The sequence below is a fragment of the Populus nigra genome, chromosome 1, assembly GCF_951802175.1.
Source record: "Populus nigra chromosome 1, ddPopNigr1.1, whole genome shotgun sequence".
Lineage (NCBI taxonomy): Eukaryota > Viridiplantae > Streptophyta > Magnoliopsida > Malpighiales > Salicaceae > Populus > Populus nigra.
In genome coordinates this window covers 46,523,985-46,538,552 of record NC_084852.1, presented here as the reverse complement: position 1 = coordinate 46,538,552, position 14,568 = coordinate 46,523,985, and the positions used below count along the sequence as shown (strand labels likewise).

The window sequence follows — 14,568 nt, the reverse complement described above, 5'->3', positions numbered from 1 at the left end:
TAGAGGGCAGTTCTCTGACTCCACATAAGTACTACTCAGCTAAACTTCCGTTCCGTACCACTCAGCAAAACTAAATCTTTATATTAATAATGTAGGTGCTAGGGCCAAGGCTCACTAGGTTATTAGCAGCCAGTTTTCAATGAATCTGGTAGCATAGATGTTATTCATGTCTCCCACCGACGAGCAGGCCTAATTTCAAAGGAATGGAGATGTTGTTCCAAATCAAAAGACATTTAATCCAGGCCGGAATATAGCTGGGACTGGTGACCACTGGCCAATTCTTCATTTTGTATCATAGAAGCTAAGAATCCAAATTGTATTTCATTTAGACTAAAACCAGAACAGAACATTATCCAATGTAACAATCGCTAACAAGTCAACATCTCTTATGTCTGAACTTAACTAGGTTCCTGAGAAAGAATGTTCTATATTATGAATGACTTTATGTACTGGATGTACATATTGTGTAAAATATGGGGATAAATCAAATAATAAAAATTAGGTGGTCTAGCTACAACTTTGCTGACCACTAAAATGGTAACATTGTTAGTGTATCTCTTAGAATTAGTGAGAAAGTGATTATTGAGATAGATAAGCAATATTCAATGGAAAGGGATGGCTTGACTGTTGTATATGCTCATTGATCCACTACAGCAAAGGAGATACAAAACTGGGACAATCACATTTTTACACTCGATAAACATCTTCTGGTGCCGAAACATGTTGTCTAGTGTGGTTTTGGAACATACCCATCAACGGCAAAATTACGAGTGGCAGCAGGAATAGCTAGGCGCATTCCATTGAGCTCAGGCTTTGCAATCACTTGACAACCCAGACGAGAACTGCAAAATCCAAAACATAGAAATCAATATTGATTTGACGCCCACAAATCCTTTTAGTGTTTTGATGCTGAAAGAACTCACGTTTCTGTAAGCCCAAATGCCAAATCCAACATGTCATTCTCCTCATCAGCTGGGTCTTCTAATTTGTTGTAGTATTCCATGTCCTACCACCAGATTCAACATTTAGCCCCTCATAAATTTGAAATAATCATGGTAACACCACATAAACTATGCCCAATATCATACCATCACAATCACATGACACGTCGAACAAGCAAGTGAGCCTTCACATGCTCCTGGCATGACATAAAAGCACAGAATTAAAGAACTACAAAGAAAAATCATCAGAATGATCTACTCATAGTTTCCTAGTGCATAAATTAAAGGATAATACAGACAGCAACAAAAAAAATGAATAAATAAAACATCTCATTACAGAAAGATGGGACAGGTGGAATTTTCCACACCTACAATGCAACCATTATAGAAACAGAAAAACCAATTATCATCCAACATAAATGGAAAACACTAAACTAAAAAATTGAATTATAAACCTTGCCTTCAAGTTCTATATCATTTTCATGAGCAGCTTCTAACATGGACATTCCAACAGGGACCTTGATATCCTTTTCCTCCCCGTCCTTACCTACAAATGTTATGGATATCCTGCACATACATCACAAGATTAAGAAGAAAGAGCAGCAGATAACTTTTGCAATTACTTACAATCACCCATTGCTATTGTCAGAATGATCAGCTCTTTATTCTTTCCTTATCAACAATAAACTGGCCAGCTCAGTTGGACTTGAGCCTATGGTTAGCTTTGAACACATTTAAGGAATGTTCAACAACTTCCAAAGCACGCAGGAACTCATATCTCCTTCCAGGGCGGGTCATCTTGCTAGAAGACTAAGCATTTAAATTTTTTTTCTTAATTAGATCCTAGGGTGGTAGCTCAGAAGCTGAGATCTCCATGCACCATTGCAATAGCAAGGCATTGGGAAGGTACTGTAACTGCTTAATGTGCGAAGATCACAAGGAAACAACATTTCTGCAGATTGCCTTGCAACTTGATGTGATGATATTCCAAGTTGCACTTACAGTATAATGTATATCATAGCCCTCCAGAAAAGATGACTACTTAGCTTCTACAAATGGTTTTTCCTTTGGAAGTTTGACGCTATCTAATTGAGTATGGAATCCCCATCATCTATTTAATTATTTCTTCCAGGTCTGCTGCAACTATATTATCAATCAAACGAAATATGAACTTAATTGATTCCTTTCATTAGACTACAGCTATCAACTATAAATACAAAGGTGAGTGCCATGCTTTGAGATAGGCATGGCATGTCAAAACCCGGGCATTTCTAATACAGAGACAAGATCATAAATGTTTTTTATGGTCAATTTCTGATATTAAGTTATGGTTACATGGTCTAACCATGAATCATAAACAACCATAAAACCATGTATCCTCGAAATGTTGCGCGCTTAATTTCCAATAGAAGAGTTTCCTAGGATTACAATTATACGAGAGAGTCGTAATGAAAAAATAAATGCTTTAAGAGAAGGCTAGGGGCAAGCTATTGCTAAGCAAACTGAGAGTTAGCATATAGAACATGAGAGAAATATAGCTCGTTTTTTCTTATTTCTGATACGTACAACACTGTATGCATCTAACAGATCAATCAAACAATCTTCTAGGAGTAAATTTCATGGTTTCCAGTTTCCCTCAGGCTCTACTGAAGAGTTTCTAGATGATATTACAGGTTGTGTTGGTTTCAGGTGGTGTCATTGTTAACTTTGCTTCCTATGAGTAAAGATAAACTTTTCAGGATTTATAAAATGCCACATTCTTGTAACAGTAATAAGCAATTCAATGCAAAAGAGCTTACATCTCCTCTGGGTCACTCCCATTTGCAGAATCACTACTGGTAGCTGTGCTAGAGAACTGGTAATGCTTTCGAAATATAGTACCTTGGAAACCCTTAGTTTCTGGGTGTAATTCAACCTGTTCCAAGATTAAGAACCAGTGGGCATCTAGAAATAAGAATAATATGGCAACCAGAAGATCGCTCCAATAAAACTATAGGCCTCAGACTAACCTGAGGTCGCCAACATGCACTATACAGCCTTGGTATAAATGATGATCTACAAATGGCTGTACATTGTCCTGCACAAAAAAGGAAGCATTCATTCATTTGAAAAAAGGGAATACTAAATAAAACCATTATTAAACTTGTGCAAAATGAAAGGGAGAAGTTTCTGGAGCTTGAAAAGCACTGGTGATTGTATTGAACAAAATTCTTCACCTCAGAGGTTTTGCTTAGGACCAAATCCAGCATACCACTGGTAATGGTAAATCTGCTGAGATTATTGGCACCCCCACAGGTGTGCTAATCAACGAAAATGGCTTCAGGGTTGTTTATGAGCATGGAATCAATTTGGATGCTAAGCTTGCTATAATTGTTAAAGATTGGGAATGGTTCAGGCCTCATGCCAGATCCGATGCTATGGGTACAATTGTGATTCATCCTGATCCCTTGAGTGATGATAATGTTATTTGTAAGGATATGCCTAAGGGAGTTTTCAAGCTTGGGAACTTATCCAATACAGAGAAATAAAAGTTAACAAGGTATAAACTTGTATTGGGACCCTTCCATATTCCCAGACATAGTTTTATTGTCTGCCCCACTGTGTTTAATAGGCTACCTATCGAGGTAAGGCCGACCAGGTTGGGAAGAAATATATGCTGTGTGCTTTGTGCTTGTGCTGACTAAGTGGATTTTCCCAGTTGTTTCTTAAAGACTGCATACGACTAAATTGTTAGAAGAAGCTGTAGTAAATTCAAGCTTGTCTTCTATATGTAATCAGGGGAGTTTTTCCTAGTTTTATCGTTCTTGTCATCAACTGCTGATTCTTTCTTTTGCAGTAGGATAAGTTCCTACTTGTTCCTTTTTATCAATGAAACATCTTCATTTATCCAAAAAAAATAAGCGCAAGTTAAGCATTTTTCAGTATGTTACTCTCTCAATTAAACTTCGAATTTGTATCATACATGCATATGTCCTTCAAAGTAGCTGGAGCTTATCGCAGATTCCAAATAACACTATATATCGCTTTAAAGAAAACCCAAAGGAAATAAATGTGAGCACATTACATACCTCTTGAGAGTTCTTTGACTATCCCAGCTCCAATTCTTGAAAGTCTAGACCTTAACATAATCTTTCTCCTAAACTATTTTCAAAAAAAAAAACGAAGAAAGAATTAACTAACTGTAACAAAGCACACGATAAAGTATCCCAATCATAGATATTTCAAATTTTTTGCAATGGAAAAACACAAACAACAACAAAAATATAATGCCATTCAAAGATGCAACTTCAAAAACCCAAGACTAATGAACAGAATGACAAACGATCCAAGAAATTGAATGAAACCCAAAAGCCGGTTCAAACTGATAAATTCTTGATGCAAACCTATGAAAGTAAGGGCAAAGGAGAACTGAGGGTTGGAATAAGGGGAAGAAAAGAATGACAAAGGAAGAAGCTTTATTACCAGTTCGGTGAAACTGAAAACGAGCAGAGTCGACGATACAACAAAGTTTATGTCTTTTTGTGTTCACTGTTCAATTTCTGGTTCTCCTAGTTTTGAGCCGCGAATTCTCTGGAGGGTTTCTGTCTATTAAGCTTCGAAAGCTTAAAAAAAATACAGAAGCAAACACACCCTTAAGGAAACCGACAGGTCGTTTACTTGTCACGCGTTCGCCACCCTTCCACTAGTATAAGCCATTATAGAGATAAATGACAAATGTGGGGTCAAAGCTAGTGCTTGTATTTTACGGGAAAATGCGTATGACTTATATTTTATTTTAATTTATGAAAGCAAATTTATGAATTTAATTAATTTAGTACTTGTATTTTACGGGAAAATGCGTATGACTTATATTTTATTTTAATTTATGAAAGCAAATTTATGAATTTAATTAATTTAGTACTTGTATTTTACGGGAAAATGCGTATGACTTATTGACAGACTATTTGGAGATAAAAAAGGGGTGGTCAATTTGAATTAATTTGTGTAATGCACCTCTCAATTATTTTGGATGGATTATGATAATCATTATCGTTTAAAATATTTTTTATTTAAAAATATATTAAAATAATATATTTTATATTTTTTAAAAATTATTTTTGATATAATACATCAAAACAATCTGAAAATATAAAAATATAATTTTTAATAAAAAAATTAAAATTTCAAGATTCGATGCATACTCTTCATCATTATATATATAAAAAAGAGAGATATTATAAGATCGTAAAACAAAAAAAGAAATTGAATCCAACAGAAGCATGAATTATTTATGTGTTTGTCTTGCAAACATTATACATCAATGTCAATATTAATGCTTGTAAAACTGATGAGGCAGATTGTTCGTTAATTTACATGTCCAGCTGCACTTGCAACGGATCTCTCCGCTTGGCAGCATAGGAGAGCACTCTCCCTTCTCGTAGTGTAAAAACTTGCACAGCCTCTCACAGCCGCCAGGGTTGCATGGAACAATGTTAGGAATTATGTTATAGCATATTTTTGCTTCTGCTCGAGGCACTGTCCATGCAACTGCCAAACACAACCAGTATGCATATAATTCATTAGTTATTGCAGAAAAAGCGTGGTAAAAGAAACAAGATCATCAAATGAAAATGGTCTGTGTAAATTTCTAGACATTTTACGTTGAACACACACACACACACGAGTGGCCGGGGGAGCTCATATAACCCCTCGCCATTAACATGTTGAAAGTACCTGCAGGGAAGACAAGAAGAACGATGAAGAGATAGTTGCCAGAAAGCCTAGCCATTTCTAAGAAGACACTGCAGTGACAATCACTCCCTAACGCACTCTGTTAAGTAAGAACAGCAGAGACAATCACTACGAGTTCTGTGTCGAGCACCTGTATATTCTGCAAATAGCTCAAAATTTATAGCCCCTCGCCATTAATATGCTGACGATTGCCAACTCACTGATTTCCTGGGTCAAATGTTTTGAGTGACTGCATGCCAAATGCATTTATGAGCATTAATACCAGTATCAGGTAATGTCTTAACCAAGTTGATATCGAAAATCAAGTTTCATTTTTCCTTCTGAATAATATATATCAATACTTGGTTGGGATTTGGAATCCACTAATTTGAATTTAACTGGTGCGCATAAATTGGAAAAAATAAGGAGCTGATAATGATATTATTGTACATGAATGTCCATTTGGCATTATCAAATGCAAGGATTTGAAACACAACATCATTAAATATTATTAAAATCTGCTCTAACGTAACAAATTAAACCTGTCAATTCAAAACTTAACTTGAATTAAATTTTATCTTGAATTGATTTTTTTATCATATATGATTTTAATTTTTTATATAAAAAAAATAACATTATTAATTTTTATTTATTTTAAAAAATAAAAACTAAAATAACAATATTTCAATAATTGTTTTTTTTTTAAATCACATTATAATGATATGCTCATATATAAGTTAACCTAATCAATACACGACCTGGGTCTTTGACCTTGATCCCCGGGCTGGGCCAGATTTTAACACTTTTATGACACGTCATTATGTTAAGACGCACAGTTCTAATGATCCATCCAAAAGAGAATTGCTTGAAACTAACTGGCGTCTCCTATCGCAACAAGTCTAAAGGTAGAACTTATAATTGAGCCTAAAAAATCCTCTCAGTACAGCCCAATGGGCCTGCCTCGTTCCAAGATATGGGCTGAATGATTTGCCTAGAAAGGACAACCCAGAGCCCAGTTTATAATGACTCAGCACCATCCGGAACCTAAAACCTCCTTAACACTGTTTCACCCAAGGTGCTTCTGCTGTGCTGTGACCATCAGCACTATATTAATCATAGTTATCAGAACCAAATTGGACAGGGCATCAGGTTTTTTGTTTACTGGTTCAATTGGTGTCTTGATCGTTGGTTGAACCGGTTAAAAATATTGTTATCGACTAGATATGTGTTTGATAATACAACGTATTGTACGGGTTTCTGATTCTGAACAAGTAATTACATATACTGATACATACACAGCCACAGGTTTCAGTATTTTTGGCTTCACATATATTTTTCTTATATATGGTTCGTGATTACTGGAGACTGGAAGAACCCAGTTGTTACTTTGACCACTTGCCGAAAAGCATAGAAATTACCTTTGCCTCTTGCTTTGCGTCTATGTTTTTTCGTTTTTAAAAGATTAATGGACCCACGTATAACTTGGGATCTTCACTGTCATTAACATTTATAATATTCATGCAAAATAGTGTCGTTCTTGTTATTTATTGTTGTTAATGGTCGTGTTGAACTATTCGTCCAAGGAATCTGCTAGCTTTACAGGACAAATAAACGCACGTACATAGTTAATTAAGACCATTCAAGTTTTCTTCTTCAGAAAAGTAAAGACAAATATATATATATATATATATATATATATATATATATATATATATATATAGAGAGAGAGAGAGAGAGAGAGAGAGAGAAGGTAGGCAGGTCCAATAATAAGAACAATGACTCCATGCCAAACTTTTTTTATTCAACGGCTTTCTACTATATTTCAAAACGTGGAAAAATTACCTAGTTTCGAACAGATATAAATATATTTGATTAGTATGCATAGATGCAAACTAGCATATACATAATGACTTTATTTCTTCCACTCATAGTTTACACTCTTTCCCCGATCTTTAATTCTTTCTCTCTCAGCCTCCAATATACATATACGGAGATGTTCTTGCAAGTAAATCTCAATACAGCAAGTAAGTTTCCTATTAATATGGTTCAGAAAACAAGGTCAAGGCAAAAATCCTATAAGCACAAGACAAACTTATGCAAGAATGAAGTAGCATTTCGGAAAAAGATAAACTTTTATGAAGTTCTTTCTCTTGGATCACATAATGCAGGGTTTGATGAGATCAAGAAAGCTTATAGAGGCATGGCTCTACAATACCACCCAGATGTATGTACTCCATCAGCAAGAGAAGAGTCCACAAAGAGGTTTGTTGAGCTTCAAAAGGCTTATGAGACATTATCTGACCCGGTTTCTCGTAGAATATATGCATGATTATGAGTTGGGCTTGGTTAATTCTGGAGGATTTGCGTTTCAAGGGCTGCCGTTGGAGGATAGGAAGAACAGGTTTCCAAGGGAAGTGTATGGGAAAGGCAACTGCATGGATTGCAGCAACGATCATATGCCCGAATGGAGAGGAGGAACAATAAATACATGCAAAGTTAGATAATTTGATTACTGCTAATTATTTTAATATCCTTATTGTAAGTTGTTGATTGTTCTGTAACAAGAACTTGTATAAGAATTTTCTCTGCTGCCGAACCCAAATCATAAGCTAAGGCTATTTCAATTCTTTTTCCAAACTCTATTAACCTTTTCAATAGTTATAGCAGCTTGTTATCCAAAAGAGGGGGTTTCTATAGCTCCTTCACTCATCTCGGATCGGAAAATCAATTTCTTTAAGAATTATCACAACTTATTAATCAAGTGGATTGATTTATGGGAGATATTACCACATAGTAATTGTGCATTGATTTATGAAATCACTATGCATATAATGTAATAAGCTATATGTCCATGCATAAAGGGATGGTAATTGTTGGGTATTTTTTTTTTAAAAAAAAAACAAACAAGATGTCTACTATGAAATAAAAAACGAAATAAAATGAAAATGATTTCAAATGATTTCTCATTCCTCAGTCTTTTGTTGGTTGATAGGCTATTCTTAAATGGGTCGTTTATTGAGCCCGGCTTGAGTTACATCCCCAGATCAATATATTGGACTCATATTTTTTACGAATGCTTTCTTGTTTTTTTTTTCTCTTAAAAAATATAACTCACATATTTTTTTCAATTATTTAGATATATTAATATTAAAAATAATTTTTTAAAAATAAAAAATATTATTTTAATAAATTTTCAAGTAAAAAATATTTTAAAAGCAACCACTATTATACTAAACTTTTTTTTAATAAGCAAATGCAATGTACAATTCTGCTAAAGCAGTTTTAATTTTAAGCATTGAAATTAATTAACAGGTGCAGGCACACAAAAAAAAAAAAAAAAAAACCGGCAGCCTGATTTGGCTCCTATTTAAGGTTGTCATCACAGCCAATCAGTATTTTATAAGTTAGTGGGAATAACACTATGCATGTACACAAACTTTTTTTTTTTTTTTGTTAAGTGAGAGGAAAATAAAAGAAATTTATGATGGCCAAATTATTAGAGATTTATCTCACTTGAAAAAAAATTAAGCTTCCGATTAGACAACATAACAAATCTTACATATTAATTTTGGAAGGACCGTATCAAAATAAATCATCAAATTCATTCATAAATCAACATAATTTAAAAGGATTAAATTGAAAAAAAAATTAATTGACAAAAAAAATAACAAGAAATCAACATGAAAGGATTCGATTGAGAATAAATCAACAAAACTAACTTGGATTTTGCCAAATCAAGCATTAATAGATCATCAAATTTGTTTTTTGACAACTTAGCCAATAAAAAAAATCACCAAGCCCAACTCTAAAATAACCTAATATATAAAAAAGGGTCAAATTGAAAAAACAAAAGTCAAATGACAAAAAAAAACACTTGAGGTGGTTCATTGTTCATATGAATAGTGTTTCTACCCCAAGCGTTTTAATTGTATTTATAATGTATATATACTAGCTGCGTGACCCGGGTCAAATATGTTTTTCAATAAAAAAAAATTAATATAGAGGCTTTTCCATTGTGTTTTGAATATAAAAAAATTTCTAATCACAAATCAAAATGCTTGTACATATATTTAATTAAATAAATCGATATTTGATTAAAAGATAACTAATATTAAGATATTTAATCTCATAAAAAATTAAATGTGAAAGAAAAATGAAAAAATAGCATAAAGATCAATCCCTAAAATATTAAATGTTAAAAGATAAAATTAAAAATAAATAAATTTTATAGAATGACCTAAAAAAAGACTTAAAACCCATATCAACATTTGAAATCTCTAATCTTGGTCATGATGTTGGGATTAACCTTATAAAAGGGGGAAAAAAAGAGAAGAAAAATCCTCTATAAAAAAATGTTGAGAGATGATTTTGGAAAATAATGCAATAAAAAAGGACCCTAAATAAAATAAACATAAATAAAAAAATAAGGATTAAATTCAATATAAAAATAAAATAAAATCAAATGTTAGGGATGAAATTAAATAAAAAATTCAATTAGTAAAACATATTTAACCAAATTCATGATCACTTTTCTTTCTTTCTTAATTCAATGCATCTAATATCGTTGGGTAAGACAAGCTTACTAAACCTAGCCAATTCTATAATTTAAATCATGATTTTTTTTTTACTTTTTTAAAATACACTTGTAGTTTTTTGATATTTTTTTTTAATGCTGAGATTTGTTTTTAGGTTTACGGCATACCGCGGGGCACAAAACTAATAGTATAACTAAAATGTATCTCATACTCCTTTCCTTATAGTTTTTTTTTTGTTTAAATTCAACCCCCTTGTATATGCATAAAACATGCTGATAATGTGCCCCTAGTGTTCCCCTTGTATACATAAACTTACTTGGAAGATTCCATATACATAAAATGCTTGGAAGATCGTGTTTGCATGGAAATAGGGAACAACTGCAAGTGCTACCACGCTTCATTTTTGTTTTGTTTTTGCCCACTTCTTCACAAATTTTGGTTTCAGTGGTATACCGTGTGAATTCGAATTTTGATCATGTTTTGTTTGTGGCAATGATAGGATATAAATACAGTGCCTGTCAAGGTTTTGTTGCATGAAACACATTTTGGTCTCAATTATTTTATACTCTGCGGTTCAATTTTCCGACGGCCCTACATGGGCAAAACTCTATTATCCTCCATTTATTTTAGGAATGGTTTTTTGTTATTGTCATGTAGAATATAAACTCAAGATTCACTCTCTCTATGCTATGAGTACGTATATTCTCTCAAGAATTCGAGCAACGCTATTTCATCTAAAAATCCATCTTGAACAAGCTCTTTGAATAATATCCAATTAATTATTTGACTGTTCTTGCCCATCAATTGAATCCACTTCATCAATATTTGATATCTAGCAAGGCCCTTTCTCTTTTAGATCAATCTTCGAGTCCTTAAATTCCCTTCATGCTGTCTACTAATTTTGAACATTAGTCATGTAAACTTCAATTTAAGTTTACATGGAACGCAGATTCAGTGAGTCTTCACATATATGGAATGCTCTGGTTCTTTGTCCATGATCATAACCTTCTTACCTTGTTAGAGCAGACAACCAAGCGAGCTTTCAGGAGATTGAAGCATGTGATGTGAAATAAAAGAGTTTGGTAAGCATCACTACAAAACATATTTCCCCACCATCGATAGCTCACTCCATGAAAGAATAGACTAGATAGCTCGCTTTTAAGACTTTGATTCCACTTGGAAAAGAAAAGATAAAAAAAGGGTTAAAAAAGAATAGCATATCAACGTCAAAGATTGAACTTTTATGTGGAAATTTTGTTTACAACTTATTTACGTTTTCACGTGTACCGTTCTGTCGCTAACATATGATTTGCCATGTTACTATCGCCTTGAATTGTCAAGCGGCTGCTAGGACTTGGAGATTAGAATGTAGTTGGTATCGTGGTGGTAGTTGTTGTGGTTGTGATTTGAAAAAAATTATTTTTATAAAAAATATTTTTAGTTGAAATTAGTTTGAAAAAATATATGTTTGATTAAAATCATAATTGAAATTGAGGTTGAACAAAAAGTAGTTTAATGTGTTTGGTTAAAAGAATACTTTTCAAATTAAAGTTATATATATATATATATATATATATATATATATATATATATATATATATTTAAAAGAATACTTTTCAAATTAAAGTTATATATATATATATATATATAACTTAATTGGGCTTGCGATCAAATTTTGTAAATGCTGCGTCATCAATCGATCTCCTTTTAATTTATGTAGTGTTAATAAAAAAAATTAAACAATAGTTTTTCGAGTAAAATATAATTCAAAAAAATAATTTTTTTTAATATAAGTAGTTATTCACCTGGGTACTGTTCATTGTTGCCAACGTGGTGTTCCATCAAAAATATACCTGGATCTCACAAGAAAAACAGTTGAGTTTTTATGTTACAAAACATGATGTTTACTTGGTTAATTTTAAAAGCAAAAGCTGCGTAAACAAACAAAGAGATTGAGTTGTAATTCTCCTCATCCTTCCTCTACATGTCATTCACTCTACCATTGAACATTCATACGATAATCTTACACAACCAAATTAAATATTTTTTAATTTTTATTTATTTTTGACATAAACAAGTAAAAAACATTAAAAAAACATTTAAAAAGAATTAATTTAATTACTTTTTATATAAAAAACAGTCAGAGTTGTTGTGTGTGGTCCCGCACCATGTGATGGTGGGACCACCACATTAATTAGTAAGAGACAGCAAGGCAAGGCTGTCTCTTTGAATTAATAGAGGAGCTGCCACTGTAGAGGCAGTAGCAAAAACGGGAGAAAAACAAGAGAAAAGAGAAGAAGAGGCAGCAGAGCAGCCTGTGTTCTTTCTTCGATTTCCAGCTCGTTCACCGTTGGATCGGGCTGAGATTTTGACAGCAGCTTCTAGACACATTCCTCTTCATTCTGGACGGTTGGATCGAAGATTGGTGGTGTGGAAGCTGGCCGTTTTGACAGAAAACGGGGCTGTCAGTTTTGTGAGTTTTTCTCAAATAACTCTCCTTTAATCTTGTTGTAATCCGAGAATAAGTAGTTCTTGATGATATATATGTTGTATCCCTTAGTTGAATCTGAGGAAGAACAGTTGTGAACCCATTATTTGTGATAGTGGAAGTTTTTAGGTGGACTCCGGTCCCGTGGTTTTTCCCGCATCGGGTTTTCCACGTAAAAATCTTGGTGTTAATTTGTGTGATTATTTGCATTATATTTGATCATTGTTTGAATCTGTTTTTTACTGCACAAAGAGGGAAAAAGGATTGGGACTTGTGAATTGTGAATGTATTCCGCTTAATTGATCCGGTTAGTTGTCCCGAGTTTTCCCAACAAAGTGGTATCAGAGCATTTGGTTGTGTAGATTGAGTTCTTGTGCAGTTAAAATGGAAAAGGAAGATTCGGGCATGATAAAGCTCACTTCCTCAAATTATTTTCTGTGGAAAACAATGATGGAGGATCACTTATATTGCAATGATTTGGCTTTGCCGATTGAATGTAAAGGAATAAAGCCTGATGACATGGATGATGCAAAATGGAATGGACTAAATAGAAAGGCTACCGCTAATATTAGAAAATGGGTATCTTCTAAGTCCATTAATCATATTTCTCAAGAACATGACTGTTATACAGTGTGGAAGATGTTGGAAGAAACATTTGCCAAGGAGAGTGCACAAAACAAGGTTTTTGTAATTAGAGACCTTGTGAATTTGAAGTATAGAGATGGTGAAGATGCTTCAGTGCATATAAATGTATTCCAAGGGTTCTTGAATCAACTGTCATTGATGAACCTTGAGTTAGCCGATGAAATGCAAGCATTAATCCTATTGAGTTCATTGCCGGATAGTTGGGAGACTTTGGTAGTGTCACTTAGCAATTCTACTCCGAATGGAAAGCTCACTTTGAAAACAGTGAAGGATTGTATCCTCAATGAAGAGAAGAGGAGGAAAGGGACAAGCACTTCCGAGTCTCATGCACTTGTTACAGAAAGTCGAGGGAGAAGTCAAAGCAGGTTCTCTCACAGCAAGCAAGATGGAGAATCCAGCAATAGAAAAGGCAAATGGAAGCCAAGAGGAAGATCTCAGTCAAGGAAGGGTTTTAAGTGTTATTATTGTGACAAGCCTGGGCATATGCAAAAAGATTGCAGAAAGTATAAAAGAGATAAAAAGGGTAGAGATGAAGACAAGAATGAAGAGAATGGTACAGCTGCAGTTGTATCTGATGGTGATGTTGCCATTGTGTGTGATGATGGTTGTGTTAATCTTGCATGTCAAGATACCACCTGGGTTGCAGATTCAGCAGCTTCTTACCATGTTACACCCCGACGTGATTTTTACACATCCTACACTGCTGGTGACTTTGGTCAAGTTAGGATGGGAAATCAAGGGATGGCTAGTGTTGTGGGCATTGGAGATATTTGGTTGGAAACCAATACTGGGTGCAAGTTGCTACTCAAAGATGTTAGGCATGTGCCTGATATGCGCCTACATTTGATCTCTACTGGTACTCTTGATGAAGAAGGCTATCACAGTTACTTTGGAGATGGTAAATGGAAGCTCTCCAAAAATTCCCTAATTGTTGCTAAAGGGAAAAAGATGGGTCTCTACATGTCACAAGCCAAGGTGATCAAAGGGGAGGTAAATGCAATTGAAGATTGCTCTACTGATTTATGGCATAAGCGGCTTGGACATTTGAGTGAGAAAGGCCTTGGAATCCTTGCCAAGAAGAATTACCTTCCTTTAAAAGGTATGAACTTGAACACATGTACTCATTGTTTAGTTGGTAAACAACATAGAGTTGCATTTCAAAGATCACCTTCACATAGAAGGTCACATGTTCTTGATTTAGTTCATACTGATGTTTGCTCAATGATTGATAAGTCTCTTGGAGGTGCAT

The 14,568-nt window shown here is 33.9% G+C and overlaps 1 protein-coding gene across 2 annotated transcripts; it reads right to left on the bottom strand.

Annotated features, from left to right (window-relative positions):
• Window positions 1–462: 462 nt before the first annotated feature.
• LOC133696537 (uncharacterized) lies at window positions 463–4,593 on the bottom strand. 2 transcript variants are annotated; one of them, XM_062118763.1, is made up of 8 exons: window positions 4,404–4,593; window positions 4,010–4,077; window positions 2,951–3,018; window positions 2,741–2,856; window positions 1,402–1,508; window positions 1,089–1,138; window positions 924–1,006; window positions 463–842 (listed from the first exon to the last, which is right to left on the bottom strand). In XM_062118763.1, the coding sequence occupies exons 2-8, from the start codon at window positions 4,065–4,067 to the stop codon at window positions 728–730; spliced, it is 597 nt and encodes a 198-aa protein (XP_061974747.1). In that variant the 5' UTR covers window positions 4,068–4,077; window positions 4,404–4,593; the 3' UTR covers window positions 463–727. The 2 variants fall into 2 exon arrangements, with proteins under 2 accessions (XP_061974747.1, XP_061974739.1); XM_062118755.1 differs by having other exon boundaries at window positions 4,010–4,082; window positions 4,404–4,591.
• Between the last annotated feature and the right edge of the window lie 9,975 nt (window positions 4,594–14,568).

What these genes read in the sequence shown, in the direction of transcription:
- LOC133696537 (XM_062118763.1), bottom strand. Translation starts at nt 4,067, where the DNA reads ATGTTAAGGTCTAGACTTTCAAGAATTGGAGCTGGGATAGTCAAAGAA. An exon ending in GGGAGTGACCCAGAGGAGAT is followed by an intron (nt 1,509 to 2,740) that starts GTAAGCTCTTTT and finishes ATGTATGTGCAG; the next exon opens with GATATCCATAACATTTGTAG. An exon ending in GCATTTGGGCTTACAGAAAC is followed by an intron (nt 843 to 923) that starts GTGAGTTCTTTC and finishes TGGATTTTGCAG; the next exon opens with TTCTCGTCTGGGTTGTCAAG.